General features: G+C 46.2%; 1 protein-coding gene across 8 annotated transcripts in view; it reads left to right on the forward strand.

The window, feature by feature from the left end:
• The window catches only part of magi1b (membrane associated guanylate kinase, WW and PDZ domain containing 1b), a 142,063-nt gene extending 121,824 nt beyond the window's left edge, over positions 1-20,239 (forward strand). For 4 of the 8 annotated variants that reach the window (XM_029247714.1, XM_029247715.1, XM_029247716.1 and 1 more), the window contains 9 exons: positions 3,237-3,328; positions 5,462-5,654; positions 7,694-8,002; positions 10,926-11,129; positions 13,582-13,675; positions 13,793-13,877; positions 14,546-14,689; positions 15,450-15,588; positions 18,631-20,239. In XM_029247714.1, coding sequence (XP_029103547.1) covers positions 3,237-3,328; positions 5,462-5,654; positions 7,694-8,002; positions 10,926-11,129; positions 13,582-13,675; positions 13,793-13,877; positions 14,546-14,689; positions 15,450-15,588; positions 18,631-19,907 — 2,537 coding nt within the window. In that variant the 3' untranslated portion in view covers positions 19,908-20,239. Of the gene's footprint in view, positions 1-3,236; positions 3,329-5,461; positions 5,655-7,693; positions 8,003-10,925; positions 11,130-13,581; positions 13,676-13,792; positions 13,878-14,545; positions 14,690-15,449; positions 15,589-16,042; positions 16,356-16,952; positions 17,042-18,630 lie in introns of those variants that run through there. The other 4 variants (XM_018734081.2, XM_029247720.1, XM_029247719.1 and 1 more) reach the window with 3 other exon arrangements.
• The last annotated feature ends 2,915 nt before the right edge of the window (positions 20,240-23,154 follow it).

The following is a 23,154-nucleotide window of genomic DNA, read 5'->3' on the forward strand; positions in this document are numbered from 1 at the left end:
TAGAGCCAGTGCCACCCTCTGCTCTGGTACCGTAAGTTGACTGAGTAAAAATTACCCTGTTGTATAAATGGGTAAATAAGTAGTGGAACACTGTAAGTCACACTGGAGAAGACAGATTACACACACACACACATTTTCAGAACCGCTTGTCCCATACAGGGTCACGGGGAACTGGAGCCTACCCGGTAACACAGGGCGTAAGGCCGGAGGGGGAGGGAACACACCCAGGACGGGACGCCAGTCCGTCGCAAGGCACCCCAAGCGGGACTCGAACCCCAGACCCACCAGAAAGCAGGACCGTGGTCCAACCCACTGCGCCACCGCACCCCCTCGAAGACAGATTAAATGAATTTAAAAATGATACATTAATTATCATCATTAGGTTGGTAAAGGAGCGACAGCAGCACGTTCATCCCCATCCAGTGCATAAGTGCCACTGCCAGCTTTGTATCTTCGCAGTGTTACAACTGATCTTTTTCAGACATTTCTTGGATCTTTGCCGATTGAATGATGAGGCACAGTGAAGCTTAAAGATATTTTATTTGTGCTCACAGTTTCTTCAGCTTTTAACCATCAGGCAGCTGCAGCACATCTCTCCTCCTTCAACTCACCACAAGACTTTCTTCTTATTCGTATGTTCCCACAACTCTTACACCTCTGTTTATTGGAGGTTTACAAGCTACATTTCTAGAACTTTCTACAGCAGGGCTGTGTCTCATTTACTTGTTTAGTTTAGGCTTTTGTGTAAAGCCACTTAAAATTATTCACCCATTTATACAGCAGATTAATTTTTACCACGCCAATTTATGGCAAGTACCTTAATCACGGGTAATGCAGCAGTAGGCGGGATTTGAACCTGCACCCTTCAGACGCCAAGACAGAACCTCTGTTTGCCTGCAAGACTGCAATACGCACGATGAAATAACATTAAAAAAGAGGAAACAAAAAGAAATGTATATAGTGCAGTAATGAGAAGACAGTAACTGAGTAAATAATTTTTTAAAAAAGAAAAAGTGAAGTCTCCATCAGTGGAAAGATAGATGTGCAGTGCGGTGTAAAACACGGTACGTGCGGCCCCAGGCCAGAGTGACTCCAGCGCGCTGCTGTCGGCCTCTGGCCAAGCTCTTCCGCCCACGCCTGCTCCCCCCCCCCCCCCCGTTTTGCTTGCTTGATTTGTAGGCGAACAGCTCATTACGCGGGATTGCTGCCCTTCACGTGCCACGGCGCACGCTGTCAAGGGCAGCGGGATCGCACGGTCTCCGGCAAAGGGAGCCGGAGGTGGTAGGAAAACCGGGATGTGACCACGGCGATCTCGCTCTCGGGGGGGGGGGCTGGCTTCAAGGTCATCACTCGCTGTTGTTATTACCGAACGATTTAAACTTCCAGTAGCCCGTGGCACCGTGACCTGACAGCGTGCCATAATTATTGGTGCGCCATTTAGTGTTTTGCTCTGAGCGTGATGCTCGCTTGTCTTGAGGGTGCAGGGGGAGACAGACCGCGTGTGAGCCTGTCGTAGGTCAGTCGTCCCCCCCCCCACACACACACACACAGAGTTTCATATGAGCCACAAGGACAGGTAAACAGTTGACACGCGTTAACGCTGTGTTCTATAATGCACCTTTGTCATTATTCGCTAATTTGACACGTTACACATGTTAAAATGACGCACAAGTACAGGTAAGTTGGAGGGAATTGCAAAGGAAAAATTTTGTAAACTGGAGGACCGCAAACACTGAAATTCAAACAATAACAGATATGCGGTCATTCGTATACGTTATGACCAAACGTGGAGACTCCAAAATAACATATCAATTATATTTTTGTTTAAATTGTGTGGTGCCAAGCAGAAGAATGCAAACAGCAGTTAGATCATTGGGCCAGAAGCAAATGGCACGCGCTGCCCAGGCCAGATCTACTGTGTTGTTTTACCCCACCGACACTCGTGGTGTACTTAAGGCTGTAGCTTTTAGCAGTATTTCCATTGGGGGGAATTTGAAATCAGAACACAACACTCACTGGTTTGAGAGCCCTGTGTAATAAGAGCAATGGGACAGGCCTGGTCAAAGGGGGAAGCCCCACATGCGGTAATTGAAGGACAGACCTTATTGCAATTCTGTACAGTTGACTAGCAAATAATACAGATGGAGCCCTCTGAAAGTGCTTATAATGCTGGGCTGGCCAGTGTGTTGCAAATAACATTTATACAATTGTTCATATATACTATTCCAACCAAAACCCTACAATTTTGTTAAATTGTGTCATTATATGTAGACTCACTAGATTCGCATTCCGCTTAATACAATTAAAAAATAATTTCTCAGTTGAGACAAGATTCAGTTTGTCATTTACTGTGACTTCTGTGCTGTGGCCTTGAGACCTGTTCACAGTAATGACCATGTCCTTTAACCAAAAGAGGTTGGACACTATTTGGACACCGTCTCGGTTGTAAGGTCTTTCATGGCACCATGGTGCGTTTTTCATGACGTGTCTCTGCGGGAGGTGCTGCAGTCGCTAATGCTGTGTCCTTTGCTTGGAAACACCGGCTGATGCCTCATTGTCAAGGTGTGTGCTGAATCTGCGTGTGCCATGTGCGCGTGACCTTCCACCCTCCAGTCTGGGTTCGAGATTCAGGGGCAGTGTTTCGGCAGCGTAAGGCTCATTTCCATGTTTTTTTTTTTTTTTTTTTCTTTGTTTCCATGTTCGCTGCGTGGGGGGCGCGGTGGCGCAGTGGGTTGGACCGGGTCCTGCTCTCCAGTGGGTCTAGGGTTCGAGTCCCGCTTGGGGTGCCTTGCGACGGACTGGCGTCCCGTCCTGGGTGTGTCCCCTCCCCCCTCCGGCCTTGCGCCCTGTGTTGCCGGGTAGGCTCCGGTTCCCCGCGACCCTGTATGGGACAAGCAGTTCAGAAAATGTGTGTGTGTGTGTGTGTGTGTTCGCTGCAAATTCTCGGCTTCTTAGCCGCCTTCTTTCTCATGCTGCTGCTTATGTTTGGTGCAGGGGGGTAAGGTGGGCATGGGGTGGCAGGGAGGAGTGGGAAGCCCTGTTGTAGCAGTAGTGTAGTGCCTACATGGAGCACGGCTCTGAGTAGACCACAGCGACACCCCATAATGGGGGTGACATCATCATTCAGTAACTGGCACCCGAGGGGGGTTGTGAGGAACGCGAGAACACACACCGGACGTGTGGTTGACGGGGTGTCTGATGAAGTATTGATCACCGCAGTGGGCTCTTTCTTCCAGTGCCAGATTATCAGGAGCAGGACATCTTCCTGTGGAGGAAGGACACGGGCTTTGGATTCCGCATCCTGGGGGGCAATGAGCCCGGAGAGCCGGTGAGTGCGGTCCTGTTCTCTCTCTCTCTCTCACACTCACATACCCTGTCCTCCGCCTTTTGTAGTTGGCTCGCTCCCTGCAGCTAGTTGCTGTGGTTCAGAGGCACAAGCTATGTACTGGAAACAGCCTCATGCACCCAGCAGATGACAACAGGAGTCACATGTGGTCAATTCAGCACCATGCGTCTGACAGGAACCCCGGGGCTTTTGGCTTCCAGCCTGTATTGCTTTACTCATATTTTTAGAGGTAACTCGATAAGACCAGGAGAAATCGCAAGACCTCTCAGACACTGAGAGACTGTCAGCTGGAGATGAAAGCAGGACATCAGTGTGTAAATGGTGACCGAGATGCAGGTAGATTTGGTAAACTGTTGAGACCTTGAAGCCTCTACAGAGGACACCTGAGATACAGTGAAAGTCCAGAGGATTTATTAGATGTATACAGTATATTCCACAACTTAAGCAGTTAATATTTATTAATTTATCTGTTTCAAATGCACTTGCAATGATTTACGGGTAAGTACCTTCATCAAGGGCACTATAGCTGAAAGTGGGATTCAAACCTGTGTCCTTTGAGTCCAAAGGCAGCTGCTCTAACCACTGTGCCCCCTGTGGCCTGAGTAAGATCAGTAGAGAGCTGAGCAAGAATGAAATGAATGAATTGTGTGGTTGTAGCGTTATGGGGGGGTGCACCACAGCTTTACAGTATCATTGTGGCCACTTGCATTGGGCTATATGGCTATAGTAGGAGCAGGATTCGGAGACTGTCTTGCGGGGCCACGGAGCACAGCGGGTTATGTAACGTAGAGCTCACAGAATGTGCTTTCATGGCGCCTTCTGTCTCACTGGATGTAACTTTTAATCATGGAGGGGGGGAGCTGTTCCAACTGGCGGCTGCCAGGCCGTTCAAAGAGCCCAGACTGTTTGTTCTTTCCGTAAACACAAGTGATTTACACAGCTATTGAGGAGAGATTATAATTATACCCATGAGTTTCTCTTTGCTGGCCCAGCTACTCGGGAGAGATAAAGAAATAAAGAAATGTGTGAACACACTTCCGACACGCACCGACTTGTTGGGCCTTCTTGAGGGTGGAGGTGGAGTGGTTGTTGGGGCAAAGGGGAGATATCTACCCAGAATCCCACCCACTCGCCATTAAAATAGTTATTTTCATTATATATGTGGGCTGCATGTGGCGTAGTGGTTACAGGTATTGCCTTTCTCTTCACTGACTTAGGTTGGAGTCCCACCTTCTCCTGTAGTACCCTTGATCAAGTTAATTACCATGAATTGATAGAGTACAAATTGCCCCGGTGTATAAATGGTTAAACCACTCAAAGCAGTTTAACATTATTAGACACTTTGCTGAAAAGCGTCAGCTAAATGTAAATATGCATACGGTGTCTGTGTGAGGTATTCGGTAAATTCTAAGATTGGCCACTGTGTGATGCTGTTGTCGAGTAAGTGAAAAGTGTCCACTTCATGAGCAGCAGCCTGACTCCTGCTGCCCTGTGCTCGTAGGATAGTGGAGCACTGAGACCCTATAACCTACGGTTTATGAAAATACAGCAAATAAGTAAATTAGTAATTTTTTTGTTAGTTCTTTGTAGCTTTATCTGATGTTTGTACAAAACCCAGCCTGTGCATAACTCAAGGGAGACCTGGATTATTAAACTTTTATTGATTGTGACACAGTGGTTGGACAAGCAAACAGTTCGTGTTAGAGACTTCTAGTCGCAATTGTGTTTGTAAGTAGAAGTGTACTGCTAATAGCAGGCTGCTAGAATCAAATCTGGAAAGAATATATCAGATGCATAGTGAATAAAGTTATGGATGAGAAAATGTTTTGAAAACAAGAACAGCAGAACAGGAAAGGAATAGTGGCAGAGACTATCTGTTTTCAAGGAGACTGTTGTAAACATTCAGAGTGCTTTCACTGGGTCACCAAATGAACTCATTCTATACAAGGTTCCCACCAGTGACAGATACTGGGAGCTTTTATCTTTCTTGGCTTTTGAGTGGCACAGCTTTTGGTTTCCAGTATTAATTACGATATTATGGCATTTTGTAAATATTCATTAATGGAAACCCTTGTGCCTTTTTTTTTTTCCCCCTTTCTTGGTACCGGAATGCAGATTTACATCGGACACATTGTGAAGTACGGCGCGGCAGATGAGGACGGCCGGCTGCGCTCGGGCGACGAGCTCATCTGCGTCGACGGCACAGCCGTCGTGGGCAAGTCCCATCAGCTCGTGGTGCAACTGATGCAGCAGGCAGCCAAACAGGGCCATGTCAACCTGACCGTGAGGCGTAAGACTGGATATGGAGGTGAGCACCTTGGGGGGGTTGCGGAAGCATGCTCACTTCTGCTCCACGGGGGGTTGATTTCAGTTATTGTATACGCAGGGGTGGTTAAGCGCTGTGGTTCTGCCTCTTGTCAGCCTCCCCAACCCGTGACTCAGTGTGTCCCGCTCCTGCTGCTGTACCTTGAAATAGCAGAGTGGAAGGGAAATGATCCGTGGGATCGAGTTAATAACCAGCCTCTGCTCATTAAGTGAAATCAACTCGGTGGCACAGTGGGTAGTACTGGTGCCTCAGCTCTCGAGCCAGTCTGCGTGGAGTTTGCATGTTCTCCCTGTGTTCTCATCGGTTTCCTTCCGCAGTCCAAAGGTAGCAATGAACCACAATCATACCGTTCCCTTTGGTACCCTGGACTATGCGGATCATCGCCAAGAGTGGCACCTGCCCTTACCACACAGTGAACAGTACTGTGCGTCTCCCACTTATAGAATTGTAACTACAGTTTGGTGGGTGTAGCAAGGCTGCGTTATACAACACTTAGTCAAAACATATCTGCAGTGATCAGATGAATACAGATTATTGCAGGTACTTTTTGACTTACCCTCCCAATTGTACAGGACTCAGCGGAGGGCCCCCGGGACTGGTGAGTGACTGGAGAGCGTCCTCTTCTAGCCATAAAGATTGCAGCCACAGATGTGCATTAACATTTATGTCATGTACCTGACAGTGTGCACTACTTACAGAGATCTCTGTTCCTACAGCGCGATAATTTTTTTTTTTTTTTTTTTTTAATGTACCAGTTCAGGGAAAGTAGGATTAGAACCGCGGTCCTTGGGGTGCAAGGTAGCAGCTCTGATCATTATGCAACCTGCTGCTTTAGATGTAGTGATGAGGACATCAGGAGAAAACTGCAGCAGGTATTTGGACCTAGGGATCTGGATCCCCCAAACTGTAGAAAACCACGTTCACAGTAACAGCTGTCTTAGACATGAGCTTTTTTCACCAAGCACTGCAGTTTATAAGCAAATATTGAATCAGTTGTTTAATTCCTTCTTTGTCATTCATGCATTAAAGCACTGAGTGCCTAAGTGTGATTTCAGCGTCAGCACCAAGTCCTGTTTTGGCTCCTGCTCCTTTCTCACCGTCAGGGTCTACACAGCTCTTGCTGTGCTGCTCTTTTGTGTAACAGGCGTTGTGAACTTCTTTAAAATTCACACAGAGATGCTGAAGAATGTCAAAGCTCACCTTTTATTATGCATAAGAAAGCATTGTGAGCACAGAGGGTATCAGCAGTCATTTGGCCCAAAACCACTGTTTCTGCCAGCATCCATTACTCAATAGCTGTGAGTAGAACTGATAAGGAGTAATTTTATGTATAGCACATAGGATATTAGGAGAGAAGTGGGTGTGAAAGAGATGTTTTGAAACCTTCCTTGAACATCGAGAAGGATTCAGCAGCTCTGAGGGACAGAGGGAGATCATTCCACTACATTGGGGCCAGAACTGAGAACCTTCAGGCTTTTGATTTTGTACCCGTTGTGTGTGAAGGAGGACAGTGCTCTTGCTGGGGTGTGGGAAATGATTAGGTCCTTTAGGTATCGTGGAGCAGATTCATTGATTGTCTTGTAGGCTGTAACAAGAGTTGAAGTTGGTTGCAACAAGTGTTCAAGTTCATATGGTTAGTTACAGGTAACCAGTGGAGAGAGATGAGGGGTAGAGATACGTGGTGATACTTTAGTAGGTCAAACACAACTTGTACCATGATATTCTAGGTCAGTTAGAGAACTTTGCTGGAGGAGACTGCAAGACCAGACAGGAGAGGGCAGCAGTAGTTCAGGAGGGGTATCACCATGGCCTGGAAGAGGCGCTGTGTTGTATAGAACATATCTTCGGGACCAGGCAGTTTCAATGTGTTGAGAGAAGCACCTCCAGAACTCACTGCTGGTTGGATGCTCCTCCCACATTTTATGCAACATAAGAAAAGTATGTTTGTACATGTAAGTTTTATTTGTGGAGAGCGATATTTTTGACGCAGTCTTTCACGTACCGTCTCCCCACATCATCAGTGTCGAAGGTAGATGGAGACGTGCCCCCATCGCCGGCGTCGTCCCACCACAGCAGCACACAGGCACCCTCACTGACCGAGGACAAGCGTACGCCGCAGGGCAGCCAGAACTCCCTCAACACGGTGAGCTCGGGCAGCGGCAGCACCAGTGGCATTGGCAGCGGCGGAGGAGGGGGCAGCGGCAGCGCCGTGGTGACTGTGCCCCCTGCCATGCAGCCGTATGATGTGGAGATCCGTCGTGGAGAGAATGAGGGCTTCGGGTTTGTCATCGTTTCATCCGTCTCACGACCCGAGGCGGGAACCACCTTCGGTGAGCCCTTCGCCGTGGCCCCCCCCCATTGCCGCTCTCACCCACACGGGTTGGGTTTTGTCCGCATCATTTGCATATGCTCACCTGTTTACTTATTCATGCATGACTGTTTAGGGCAAGGTGCAACAGGCAAATAAACACCAAGTAAATAATGGGATCTGCAATAAACCTGCTGCACCCATATCGTGCTGCTCCAACCTTGCTGGGCCACATTGGCAAAATGCTGCATAAATAACATCATAATGAATATTCATAGCATGTTTTTTTTTCCCGTTGACACAAAGTGTGCTTTCTTTATGCTTTATTATTTTTGCATAGCCAAGCCAGTGTGTTTTTGGGCTTCATTTACCATAAGGAGCAGTACCTAAAGCAGTACATTTCTCATTGTCACGGTTACTTTATAAGCACGCTTGATTTGTGTGCACAAATGTGCTTCCTAAAACACTCGTTGTGTTATAATATTCAAGTGCCCAGCGCTGGCAATCATTATTCTGTGTTTGTTGTATTTCATTCCTGCCATCTACATAAAAATGAACAGCCAAATGGCGCCAGGTAATTGCCAGCATTTAGAGTGATTTGCTACACCATCATTCAGAAAATGTCCACTGCTATGTTGGATGTGTGTTTCTGTGAGCCATAGTCAGATGGTTTGGACCAGGGGTGTCCAACATGTGGCCCAGTGAACTATTATATTAATGTTACTATCCTTATTATAAGTGCAGTATATTTTATTCAGTCACCCGGTAACAGTTGTTAGATACACACTTCAACACACACTGCACTTAAATAATGTACAATAAAATAGGTAACTTTTTCAATTTAACATTCAATGTGTCGATTCTTGTGATTTTTACAATGTGGTCCTTGGCCCAGATCACAGTAACGATTGTGTCCCTTGGCCCAAAAAGGTTGTACCCAGAGTTTTCTGCAGTGATTGTAGGGATGTTGATATGTAAAGTTCTTGCTCTGCTGTTACTCCAGGTACAGTTGAACAGATGAGCTCAGATTTTCGCATAAATCATATGAGTCCCATGTGCTGGTTTTACATGTCTTCCTTCGGACCCCACCCACCCTGATCCCCCTGTCACTCTTCCTATGGCTCTGTTCTTCCCTCAGGGGGCTCGGGTGGGGGCTTCTCGGTGCCAGGTTGCTTTTCACTGAATGTGCTGTTTTCCTTCATCTCAGTAGGAGGGAGGGCTGGATATCTCCTCAAAGGGGAACATAGGAAATCCCGTGAAATCCGTTTCAATTTCAACTCTGGAAAAAGAAAGGCGGCAGCGGGGTGTGCCGGGATACGGCGGTGCAGTCCCACTTTAAGCCCCACCCCCTGCAGAGGCAGTTAAACCAAGCAAAAGATGTGCAGCACTAGTCAACATCTCAGCAAACCTGCACACCAGCCAAGCAGCTGTCGTACCTGTGCACTGCTTCATCTGGCTGATCAGAGTTAAAGCCGTGAGTGGTTATAATATAAATTCCCTGAATCGTCAGCTTACACAAACATTGGGGAAGTATGTGCATGGCTTGATTTGGTCGTAAGTCCAGCCATGACGTCACAATCAATAAAAGCGTGACAAACTACACATCCCTCAATTTATTTGCAAGTTCTGTGAAGTCCCCAAATAGTTTTTTTTTTTTTTAAATAATACATTTAAAATCCCCTCTAAGTTTTAGTTTCATTCTATTATCATGAACCACCTGTTGTGTGCAAAGTTGCCCAGGTCTAGGGAATATCTTATGAACACAGAATATGAGTCAGGGAACAGTGTGGATGAGATGCCAGTTGATTGCAGGATTTTTTTTCATAAATAATTTTTTATTAATGCCACACATGTAACATTCATCAGCATCTTGACACTTTCAGTTTGCTTTATTGTCTATACAGTCAATAAAAAGGTGATAATGAAGACGGTGGAGGGTAGGTTCTGTAAAAGCCTGAGATACAGCTGTAGAAAATGCTATAAGACATTTTAATGTCTGTCCTAAGTAGAATTCAAAATAACATGAGTGAGAATAAAAATTCGTATGCATAGATTCTTGTTCAAATCCAATTGTTGACTGATTTATTTCACAAATTTTTATAAACATGTTTTGCATTTTTCATCTTGCTATTGATCATCGAGACAGCACCAAACACAGGATTTATGTTAATTCCACACTGCTACTCTGTTTTTGTGCTCTTTACCGCCAACTAATGTCAGGATGCAGAAATGCAAATTTCATTCTACAGTGGACAAATTTTTGAAAATAGACGAGCAAAGAAAAGAAAAACAGAAAAATATATTTATTTCTTTTTAGCTCAGCAATTCGTAACACAAAATCTACTTTCTAGAGATGGAGGACAAAGAGCCCAGCGGCTTGATCAGTCGAGTAGCATAAATATGTACTAATAAAATATAAAGAATATCTAAGCGCTTAGTTCTCGTTAACCGCAGTGGGTATCTGGACAGCACAGGACTGTTGTTGGATAGGAGCAGCTCCCTGACCTCCTGAGACAACCCAAATTTCACATGGGAGAGGGGTGGTGGGGGTATAATTAGCATATTCCACTTCAGCTATTTTCGCTTGTGCAACATAACATACTTCAGTATGGCTACAAGGCCCAGCTGGAGGTATGTGGCTATGGTTGCGGTTTCTAGCTCTCTCTGTGCTTTATCACCACCTGCATGCAGACATAACCTGCTGTCATGTTCTTGACTGATGTTTTCCATCAAAAAGGGGCGGTTTTTGCAAATAATCCTTTGGTTGGCGGGGTTTTGCTTGGTGGCTTGGTGAATTAACCTTTACCCATCTTCTTTTCCCTCTTTATTCCCTTCTCTTCTTCTTTTCCATACCTCATCTTATTAAAAAAAAAAAAAATAAAAAAACTTGTGAACTCTTAACTTGCGTGAACGCAAACCAATGATGCCCGAAAAAAACGAAAAAGCTGGAAACACGTGTGTGGCCATGCCCCACAAAATAGGCCGCATCATCGAGGGGAGCCCAGCGGACCGCTGCGGGAAGCTGAAGGTGGGCGACCGCATCCTGGCTGTCAACGGCTGCTCCATCACGAACAAGTCCCATTCAGACATTGTGAATCTTATCAAGGAAGCCGGCAACACTGTCACGCTGCGGATCATTCCTGGAGATGGTGAGTTAGCTCCACCCCCTGCCCAGAGATCCTCTGATGGCCCAGTAGGAGGCACTCTAGTTCTCATTTACAGTTCCTGATTTCCATTCTAATGCCTCCTTAAGCGACAAATACTCTCTAAATGGCACACCATTGACATAGTAGCTATAGCCGTTGTCTTCTCATCCATGGACCCATCCATGGTTAAGAATCCACACACACACACACACACTTTCAGAACCGCTTGTCCCTTACGGGGTCACGGGGAACCGGAGCCTACCCGGCAACACAGGGCGTAAGGCCGGAGGGGGAGGGGACACACCCAGGACGGGACGCCAGTTAAGAATCCCCTTAATCAAAATACTTACTCTAGTACAATAAAAATTATCCTGTGATTCAGATTACAAATAATTTTAAGTAGCTTAGTGTTCAAACCTGACAGTGAAAGTTGCCTTAGACAAAGGTTTAAGTTCAACAGTCGTCATATGTATTTTTATTATAGGTAGCAATTGTCATAAAAATTGTAGTGCAGGTGAAAGCAATGATACCTTCAAAATGAAATGCTGGCATCCACAGTTCGCAGCTATATTATTTACTGCAAAGATGGACGTGTGTAACTCGCACATGTGAATTACGGATTTGCAAACTAATCCTCTAGATTACAATCAGTGCAACCAAAACTCTTGGCTGTACTGGCAAACTTTAAAAATATCTTATTATTAGCTTTTATTAAGCCTTAATCCCCTGTCTGCTGGATGCAGATGGGAGCCGATACAGAGGAACGAGGCTGGTCCTGTGATTCTGAAACATAGCAGCTCGGCCTGGAAAGAGAGAGAAAGTGCACAACCCGTGAAGTATAGATGAGCTTCCCAGATGAACATGAGACAGGGCAGCTTAAGCAAGTTTACTATCTGTGTCTTATCTCTGTGATTGAGGAGCTGTGATATGTCTCTGGTAATTACCGCTGAGCTCATTGCCCTTATCGGGGGCAACCTACATCTCTTGGGATTTGCTGTAAAGGTCCAGGTCCAGCTCTTGCAGTGGGGCATGTTCTGGTCACATCCGAAAGCTGGCGTGGTGTAAGTTAGCTGCCATAGCCTGGAAGAGGCAGCACCTTGGTGTCCTTTTGGCATCCATCTTCAGAGGGCCTTTTATTAAGATGCAAACAAAAGAGCTGAAGCAAAGTGTCAACTGACAACTCTCTGGGCAGCAGATTAACTTTTTTTTATTTGAGGCATTTAAAGGAAGCACAGTCCCAACCCCCAGAACCCCTTCTTTCATGTAACAGAACGAAAGTCCCAGATACAGCAGCATCTTAACAAATGGGTTTTATTTATCGCGTTTTATTGCAACGACAACTGCCGTGCTAGAGAGACCCGGCCTGTTGGAAGGACGCGAGCAGATGAGGAATTAATGAGTCAGGCTGACGCACAGACTTATTGGGGGCACAATCAGATTCACGCCGAGGCACAGCGGATGCATAATGCATAGCCTGCGCTTGGCGTAATGCGATTGAATTTGTGAACAAGGACGCCGTTTTTGCTGTAGTGTTTGGAGCATTTAACACAGAGTTATTTCTTGTGCGGTGTGGCTGGGGGAGGTTCTTAGTATGATATTTTGGTCCCCCAGCACTCCCGTGATGGCTTGTTTTCCTGTTCATCTGTTGGGCAACATGCTGCCAGAGCTCAGCCCCAGCGATCTGTGTGCTGCCCAGCTCCCCATGTGCTTGGTCTCGTTGAGCATGAATGACTACGTTCATACAATGTTCTGCGGCTCAGGTTGGTCCACAGGCCTTGTGTTGCGCAGCCCTGGCCCATGGGTTGTGGTACAATGGGCTGTGTGCAGAACAGGCTGACAGCTGACTTGGTACTAGAGCACTTTCGTCATCTTCCTGGCAACAGGCTTAGCAACCACTCCGCTGCACCCATACAGATGAACAGACGCCACTCTCTTGTCAGCTTCCATCCGCTCTCCTTGAACCAGCTGCTTGCACTGTGTAGGAGTTGTATTTATGGTATTTTGTGGCTTCAGGTGAACGCCTTCAAAAAAGGCTGATGTTTGTCTCTGGATGTTCCCATTTTGGCATGTTAAGGACATTGTGGCGTTTAGCCCGTGCTACCAACAGAACTACAGTATGGGTCATCTGGAAAGAGGTCTTCATGCTTGCAGTGTTGCTAAGCTTGAGAGTAAATGGGTTTAAAAAAAAAACTGCATGTAAAAGAGGGCCAAAGCTCCTCTGCAGTGAAGTGAGACCCTGGTCAACAGCTGTAGAAAGCGCTTAGTTGCAGTCATTGCTGCTAAAGGTGCCAGAACCAGTTACTGATTGTGAACAGGGTAGTTACTTTTCCCACACACCTGGTTGAATGTTTCCCACTTGAAGTTTATGAAGCAGTTATTTGGGTTTGGGTTTGGACTTCTCATCTGGTCCCTGGCCAGGTTTTATATGCCAACTGTCTTCTCATGTTGTCCTCAGAGTCCTCGAACGCGTCACTGCTGACCAATGCGGAGAAGATCGCCACGATCACCACCACGCATGCTCCCCAGCAGCAAGCCTTGCCCGAGCTGAGGTTCGAATGGGAGGGGGCTGCCAATCTTCTAGTCTGTCAGGAAATCCTGCAGGGCGACACGAGATGGACTTACATTAGCACGTAGTCGTAAATTCCTGTTTTTTATGTTTTTTTTAGGAACAATACAAAACCAAAACAAGATTCGTTTGAAATGAAGGCACAAGCACCTCAGACAGCAGCTCCTCCCAAATCTACAGCCCAGGTGAAGAGTGGCTCCTCACATTTCTCTATTTCTAGGTCATCCAGCGCCATAGCTGCCAAGGAATTTCACTTCTGATTAAATGGTTTGGATTTTTAATGTTTCACACTGAATGCTTTCAGTATGTAACCAGCTATTTGGAATGGATAAAACTTGATCAGTAATATATGCAAAGAAGTTTTTTGATTTGCGATTAAAAATGAAGCATTACTCTGACTTGTATTATGTGAGCTGGCAGTGCCACGTTCAGTTATTTCAAAGCAATGAAGAGAGATGAACACAAAGTAACTTTCAACCTTCAAAGTTATTGTTGAAGACAAAAATACCTGGTAATATGAATGAGGTAAAGGAAGACAAAGTGGAAAATGTGCGGTTTCCAAGGTTTTGCAGAGGCACAGCAGGCTTTGCGCTCTCCGCCTTTGCTTCTCATTCACAGGACTCTGTCGCAGTGTCCTTGTGATGTTCTTTCAAAGCCTAGAGCAGCACCAGAACCTGGGTCATCAATGATTCATCGGACCCTGATAATTGCAGCCCTATTGATCGGCTGTGGCTCTTAGGGGAGCAGCCAGAGCCCTCCGTACCTGTACTTGACACAATGGCTCTCAAGGGGTCTGGTGGCTGACAGGTGAGCATTTCTGTGTGTCACTTCCTGTTTGCTCATCCCCTCACAGGAAGCAGAGTTGTACTCCGTCGACCTGGAGCGTGACAGCAAGGGCTTTGGGTTTAGCCTCCGCGGGGGCAGCGAATACAACATGGACCTGTATGTCCTGCGACTGGCCGAAGATGGAGCGGCAGTCCGAAATGGGAAGATGAGGGTACGTCCGACACTCCATTTTTCTGGGGACCAACACCGTAACTAAGAGATTGATTCCTCAAATACTGTAGAAAAATTAATAATCCCTTCTTTTGTGTTTAAAGCTCTTTACCTGTTCTGGAATGTACTTTTGTTTGTCAACTTGGGTTTAACTTTCCTTTTGATAAAAGTATCTGCTAATTGTATAAATGCAGTATTTGAACATGGAATAAGTGTTAAGTGTTCAGTGTTTAAGAACACTCACAATAAGTCCTTGGAAAATAGATTAATTTTGAATACAACTAAAAGTGTAATCAAGAAATTGTGTAAATGGATGAAAAAGGCATCATCGCTGGACTGGGGATTGGCTGAATAAATGATCAGGTAATATTAAAGAAGTAATTGAAACGCCTCAGAGTGCCATCAGTGCGGCCTTCTGCATGAGCTCAGAGGAATGCTCTTGTTCAAGTTGTGTGACCATGTCGTTCTCTGTAAGGGACCTCCCTTGCGGCGTCTGTTTACTTGTCGGGGAGAGTATTAATAGGCTTGCAGCACAGGGAGGGACGCTGGAATGTCAGGAGGAAAGTCACATCTGTGGCTCTAACGGTTCCCTGTCACCCTTCTGCCGAACCGCGTGGAACAACACAGGGAGAACAGGACCTCTGCTTTCTCTCTGGGCCTTGAAACACATCACCTGTCATTGAAGGCTTCCAGGGGACTCCGGCAAAGGTCTTCTGCGTGACCGCACGGAGACAGTAAAGGGGTCTCGTGTGTTTCTGCAGGTGGGGGACGAGATCCTGGAGATCAACGGCGAGAGCACAAAGAACATGAAGCACGCCCGCGCCATCGAGCTTATCAAAAACGGCGGGCGCCGAGCACACCTGGTCCTGAAGCGGGGCGATGGCTCCGTGCCCGAGTATGGTGGGTCAATCTACGAAAACATTCCCTTCTCTCCCGCCTTCACCCCCTGACGCGCTCTGGGGACTTCCCTTCCTGCTGCGGCTCTTCTACCTTCCTCACGTCTGGGCTGCAAGTTCCGGGTTCGGGGCTCTGGGTCTCCTCTGGCCTTAGTCCTCTGCTTGCGCTCTGTCAGCTGGCCTAGAGTGTAAGGAAAAATCCAGAACACACAATTCAGGAACATTTGAGTCCCAAGGATACTACAGAAATAGACTGAAATGAACACCAGTGGCTGATGTCTAAAAATTGCACGTTTATTGCTCATGAATTGCATTTCACATGAACCATCTCGCACTGAAATGCTCCCTGTTTGATAAAATGTCGAGTAACGTATTTATGATATTTATTGAGGGTGAATGTAAGTCTTTCAGGGGATGTTATGGGAATAATATTATCTTTGTGCTTTATACCATTTCAGTGGGAAAGTACAATACTGTTTGTGTCACAGAATGAAAGCCGGGAACTTTTCCACACGGTGCAAATATCACAAGGACCTGCTGTACTTCTGTACTTGCGACTTGGCTTGTCACCTGCCCTCACATCTCCATGTTTCATTTTTATACCTGAAACCTGCATTTTCTATGTCCATTTTTCTTTTACCAGTAATCATACAGAACCATGAATTGTTCTACTTGAAATCAGATCTGTTGCTGCATGCTGCAGTGGTCATGTATGTGGATTAAAATGTTGTTTTTTTTTTTTTTTTTTTCTTTCTTTTTTTGTGTGTGTGTTTTTTTGTTTTTGCTCTTGGATTTTTTTTCCATAATATTTATGGAAATCTAATTTTTTGTGTGTTTGAGTAATTACTCATGAATCCTTTTTCAATAGTAGCCATCAGAACTGCCCATTCATGTAATATGTTAGGTTATGAATAATATGAATTTTGTAGCTCCTTCACTGACATCTTTGTGACGTTGTATATTTTTCTATGGTTTTTGTACCTGTTCCCTGTCCCGTCTCCACACTCACCAGTGCTTCTGTTCTCTCTGCAATGTAAATTCTCAATACAGTGTTGTGTGTGCCTCTCTCACTATGTTTCAGTCAGGGGGATATATGCTGCTGGGATGTTCTGTGGGCATTATGGTGTTGGGACTGTGGTACTTATGATTTTTTACAGGGGTCATTTCCTGGACTTTTTTTCTCTAAAAAAAAAAAAATAAATAAATAAAAAATAATAATAAACACGTTTTCCATAAACCAATTACACCGAGGGATGATTCACTTCCTGTCTGTGTGAAAGATCTAAACCTTCTGCTTTTCTCTTTTTTTGTTTTATTTTATTTCTCTCCTTCCCTTGTTTTCTGCTGGGCTCTTCCACCTTCCCTCAGCGATGGTCGCTCCCCATCTCGCTGCATGTATGAGAAATGACAAGCTGGGGGAGCCCTGCTTCTACCTTATGGGCCAAAATCAAACTACGGTTTGTAGCTGAAGTCCGTCCCCTCGGCATCGTGTGTGCGTGTGTGCGTATGTTGTGCCCTTACTCACCCATCACCCGTGCCGTGCTCCATGGTGTCTGAATCCATTTCCCCCAGAATGCTTTGCGAACGTCCCTGCCCGCTCCCGCCCCGGCTACAGGCTGCTCTCACGTTGTTCCACCGATGGATTCATGCATCTGCTTCTCTTGCATTTGACCTCTGGGTGCCTGTCCACTGTTAAAATGTGAAGGTGCTGCTGGTTCGTTGTTGCTTTATATTTATCAGTAGTTTAACCAAATCTGTTGGTTTCAGCAACACTTGGCTTCCACAATGATTTGAGCTTCTGTAGCCTACAGCCCAGTCTGACAGTTATCCGGGTCATTTTTTGTATTGACATACCCAAAGAGTTGCCCTGTCACCACAGTAGAATGCCCCAGAGGGGAGGGCCATTACGAGTTGTAGTTTTCTCCCTTTCTTTGCAGTTGGGATTTTTTTCCTCTCCTCAACTGCCATCTGCCTTATTCCATAGGTAACTGTAGCTGTTATAACTGTATATTGGATCATTTACAGGAACTTTGTTCAGTGCTCTGTGTCATTGGTTAGAAGAGCGCTGTATAAAATGAATTACTTTGTGTCTGTTGGATATCATTTGGCTCATTTAAAAAAAAAAAAAAAAAAAAACACAGAAATTTGACTTTTTCTTTTGCATACTTGGTAGTCACCATGTCACTTAACCCAAAAGCAATGGTAGCCTTGAGATCTCGCTTCTCTAGGCTCTTAGCCAAAGATGGAAACTTGATTTTTACTTTAGTTCACTTTAAATGTGTTTTTGTACCATTGTTGCGACTGGTATGTTGTGTACTGTTAGCCTTTTGTAGCTCATGGCCGTTCCCAAAATCTGTGACGATACATTTATTTCAAATTGCAATGTGCAAACAGTTGATTTTGGTTTAGCTGATAATCTTCTGGTAATCGTTATACGCTAAGGGCATTAAGCACATCAGACTGAATGGCATACTGTATGTTTTGTATTACAGCTAAATTTGGCCCCCTGAAATCCATACATTATTTTAATGAGTTTAATTACTGCACGAATCCTAAATGTGGGGATTATTTTGATTTTTAAGCATTTGTTTAATTGAAGACCCAATTTAATATGGAAGCTTGCTAGTGCGTGGAAATTAATCATTTTAATCAATACCTTACCTAAATATTTAATCAGTAGCAAATAAATTGCTCTTCAAAAGTGCAGCTAGCCTGTACCTTCACGAATCAATGAAGAATAAAACTTGTTATTGTGTTTTATTAAACCCAGAGGCTGGATCAGAAGTGGTTGAAATGTTCTGCTACCAGCTTTGGCTCTTCCAGAAGTCCTCCTGCATTATTGCTTTTGGCTCATAAATACTAAAAATTTGCAGACTACAGCGCTGTGTCATTACATTGCCAATAACAGCTTAACATAATAATGGCTGCTGACATGAACTCACGAATTCACTCCTAAAAACGTCCTGGTTGTTCCTTGTACAGAAGAAAAGCACTGTTTGCAGAAATCCTAATGTGATGTGTCCAAAACCCCTTATATATGTTACAGACACCAGCAATGACGGCAACGGCACCCTCGGTGGTACACAAAATATTTCGGAAGTGAACGCATTGCCATTGGACAGTCGAGCACATGCGCCATCGGAGTCCAGTTATCCACCAGACCTTCACAAATCATCCCGAGATGAGAACACGCACGGTCGGGAGCCGGCCAAGAAGAAGGAGCGGGCCCAGCACTCCCAGTCCCACCACCACCATGACCACCGTGACCACCATCGCCATCGCCGCCGCCACCACCATAGCTCGGGCAAACACAGGTCCCATGGGTCCCATGGCAGCCATTCCCACCACCGACACCGCTCCCCCGAGAAAAAGAGTGCACACCGGCACCGGGGCCGCAGGTCGGAGGAGACTGATGGCCACCGTGGGAGGCACCACACTTCAGACAGGAAGCACGGGAGGACCCGCAGTGCGGACAACGCCCTGGACCGCTACGAGAGGAGGCGCGAGCAATCCCCGGAAAGGAGGCATCATGGCCACCACCACCGCCAACACTATGCCCAACAGCGGGGCTCGCTGGACAGATACAAAAACGGCATTATGTCCCCTGGCCGCGGGAAGGTCCAGTCTCCTTACAGGCACCGCGCCCGGTCTGTGGACCAGCTCCTGGACTCCTCCCCCGAGAGACCAAAAAATAAGGGACCGAATCAGATGCCTAGGGTCGAAAAAGAGCCAAGGGTTGCCTCCGTTTCTGATTATGAGCAGGAAGATTACGCAAAGGAACTAGCTGTTGATCGGTACAGAGAGAACACCTTCCCGACGGAACCAGCTATCGATCGATACAGAGAGAACGCCTTCCCGAGGGAACCGGCTATCGATCGATACAGAGAGAACACCTTCCCGAGGGAACCGGCTATCGATCGATACAGAGAGAACACCTTCCCGAGGGAACCGGCTATTGATCGATACAGAGAGAACGGACCATCGAGAGAATACCCTCTTGGCGAACGCCCGTTAGCGAAGGAGAACCAACCCAGGGCCAGGTCACCAGACAGCACCTACAGGATGAGCAATCTGCTGAGGGAGCCCCCGCTCACGCGCACCAACAGGGACGGAAGGTTGCCAGACAACTTTGACAGCTTCTATAAAACGCAGAGCCTTCCACGTGGGGCGACGGGGAATGGAAGCTACCTGGGGGACATAAGTGCACCCAGGATCAAGGACTCATACAGCACACTGAGGTCCAACGCCAGCTACAGCTCCCAGAAGCTTCCCGAGCCCAAGAGGAAGCCCTACAAAGAGAGTCCCAACGACCTCAGCATATAGTGGCTTTGCCGCGCTCCTGTCTCCTCTTCGCTGTGTCTTTCTCAGTGCATAATGTGGACCCCGGATACCGACATTAATGATTTGACTTTTTTTTTTTCTTGCATTCTCAAGTACAACACATACTAATTTCATCAGAAGTACTTGCTTTATTTTGCTGTTTTTGTTGTGCGCGTTATTTTTTGTTTGTTTTTTCTTTTTTTGACTATTTCTCATTTTCCAAAAAACAATGACAAACAAAAAATAATGTGCCTAAGAGTACCATAAACAATGCTTTTGTTTTGACAAAAGGACAGTCTTTTTTAAACAACTGTCCCATCCAGTTTTTTTTTTCTTTTTTTTTTCTTTTTTTTTTGTCCTTTCCCTCCCCAGAGAAACTTTACGTGCACCAAAAATGACCAGGAACTGGTGCTGATATATGCTGTGCATGTCTTAATTTTCAGTGTCCAGTCTCCCCAGTGCCACTGTTTTTCTAGACATTTGACCATTACAGAGCACAAGCCTGCATTTGTTTGTATATTTTTTGACAATACGTGTACATTCAAGTGATCAGAAAGTGATTTGAAAGGGGGAAAAAATTAAAGCAAACCTATGATGTTAAAAATAAAATAATATATTCAAATTATTCTGTTAAGCTTTTGTTTAGGTATTTATTGAAGGATCAGTGTGCACACTTAGGTTTTTTCTTTTCTTTCATTTGTCTGCTGACGTTTACTGCTGTACTGGCAGTCGGTCGTGTTGCTGCCCCGTTTCCCAGTCACGGTGCATGCTGGGAAAACTGGCACAGCCGCCTCTGGAGGTGAGCACCGGAGAGGATTATTAATTGCCTGTCCCTGAGCACGGTTACCTTTGAAGAGGCTTTTGGCGTTTGTGTGTGTGTGGCTGTGGCTGCGCGGTGGCAGCTTCGAGGCTGTGATGTTTTCTGCGAGGGAAGGGAAGGGAAGGGGAGGGGAGGGGAGGGGGTGTGATGCGTGTCAGTCCAGGTAACAGTGGCATTGCACTGAGAAGGCGGTGTATCGCCGGGTCTGAGGGGGCCGTGCTCCGCGGCACCCCGCGTGGCTTCAACCTGGCTGTGCAGTGAACCCCACTCCAGATGGAGGTGGCGAGAAGGTCAACAGGGTCCCCGCTCGCTGTCGAGGGTCCGAGGGCAGGATGCGTCGTTGCCGGAGAGCCCCGTTTCTGCGGCGCGATCACTCTGTACCCATGGCCCTTCACCAGTCCACGGACCACAAAGCGACGCTCGAATCACAGCAGATCGATCGCCCGTCTCATCGCTGCCGTTGCCATGGTACTGTAATAACGTTTAACTGCCTGGCTGTTGCTCGTGCACAATTTACCGTCCTACCTAATGAGCCTGTTGGGGGAAACATGGTTGCCTTCTTCTTGTATAAAAGAGACTTTATGACAGAACCGATTTGTGAGGAATGTGATATGATTTCTTTAACGGAGCAAGTGGATCACTGCAAGTACTTTAATGTGTCTGAATCAGGTATGTAAAGCAGTTTTAAAATGGAGTCGGAGGCTTTCGAGGGGGTCTCCGTTTGCTCTTGACGAGCCTGACCGCGTGTTCCGCGAAGAAGCATTGTATGCAGTATGTTTTTTACATTTTTTTTTTTTTTCTTGCTATTTGCTCCAGACATAATGCTTTCCTGTGTGTCGATTAAAAACAGTATATGGGCCAATCTTTTTTATGAAATGCTATGCATATAGAAATATGACATTATTCATAGCTTTATTTGACAAATGGAGCTATACACAAAGACATTAGTCAAAAGTAGAACCTAGATGTAGAACCCGGTGAAGTTTCTTTCCTCGAACTGGATCGCAATGTACATGTAGCTATCAGAGAGTCTGTGAATGCTATTTTTATTATCAAATAAAGTTTTCCATGCAAATTCATGAGCGTGTCAGACTGTAGACAGCGAAAGTGAAGGCGGCGAGAGGCGGAACTGGATTAAGGTGACGGCTCTTCGACGGCAGCGTGGAAGATGATGGCGACCGCCGTGTTGTGGGTGGCTGATGCTGATGGGACGCGGTCTCGGCAGAAGTAGGTCTCGGCAGGCTCCGCCAAACTTGTGGAGAAGTGAGCTGTGTACCGCTGCTGTCGTCACGGCAACTGGCATCGTGAAGCGACGGCGCTTTGAGAACACCGCCCAGCCGCTCGGTCCCATGAACGTCCTTCAGCAGAACTGGTTTGGAAAACACAATTTGTCAAGTATTTTTAACCAGCGGGATGGACAGATGGAGGCCTGCGCCGGACACGCGTGTCACAAACTACGTCTCATAAGCCACTTTGCAGCTGACAATGGCAGAAATGCACTTTTGAGCTTTTTGAATCACACTTGTGCTTCACTCAATACATGAGTATATATCATTCCTGTAGAAAAATAGTTACACACACACACACACTCCTGAACACATATACAGTTCTGCAGTCAACGTGTAGCACCAGACACTCTGTCTCCAAATATAATAAATTGGATATTGGCAATGACACACAGTTTCTAATACACACACACATTTTCAGAACCACTTGTCCCATACGGGGTCACGGGGGAACCGGAGCCTACCCGGCAACACAGGGCGTAAGGCCGGAGGGGACACACCCAGGACAGGACGCCAGTCCGTCACAAGGCACCCCAAGTGGGGCTTGAACCCCAGACCCACCGGAGAGCAGGACTGTGGTCCAACCCACTGCGCCACCGCGCCACCAATACGAACATCAATAATGGAAAAAGGGTGAAATTGTATTTTTTTTCCCCCCTCTTATTTGCAAATGTTTCAGGTGCAAACAACTAGCAGTTTATTCTATGAAAAATGTTGTGCAGAAGAGTGAATGTTGGAGAAATTAAGTGCTGTATTGATGGCAGAATTCCAAACCAAAAGTAAGTATTATCTGAGATGAAAAACTTTCTTTCCAAGCTGCTCTTCAGCCTCCGCCCAGATAAAGCAGCTACTGACCGTACGGTCCAGATGTGACGTAGGTCTGTATCTGAGCTCCTGCACCGCAGTGTGTGATCGCATCCTTTTCCAACCCCCCCCGGTTTGCCAGTGGTTCATCAGTTTGGGGTGAACACCATGCTAAGGCCTCCTACAGCAGTATTGCGGTGTGGGGATTGAACCAGCAACTTTGAGGTTGCAAAGCCAGGCGCTGCTATTAGAGGCCAAAGTCACCGTTTCTCCAAACCATGGGAAATGAGGTGGTATGAGCTGTCATCCTACTGGTCAGAAGAAGACCCTTTGGATGAAG

The sequence above is a fragment of the Scleropages formosus genome, chromosome 22, assembly GCF_900964775.1.
Source record: "Scleropages formosus chromosome 22, fSclFor1.1, whole genome shotgun sequence".
In the NCBI taxonomy this organism is placed as follows: domain Eukaryota; kingdom Metazoa; phylum Chordata; class Actinopteri; order Osteoglossiformes; family Osteoglossidae; genus Scleropages; species Scleropages formosus.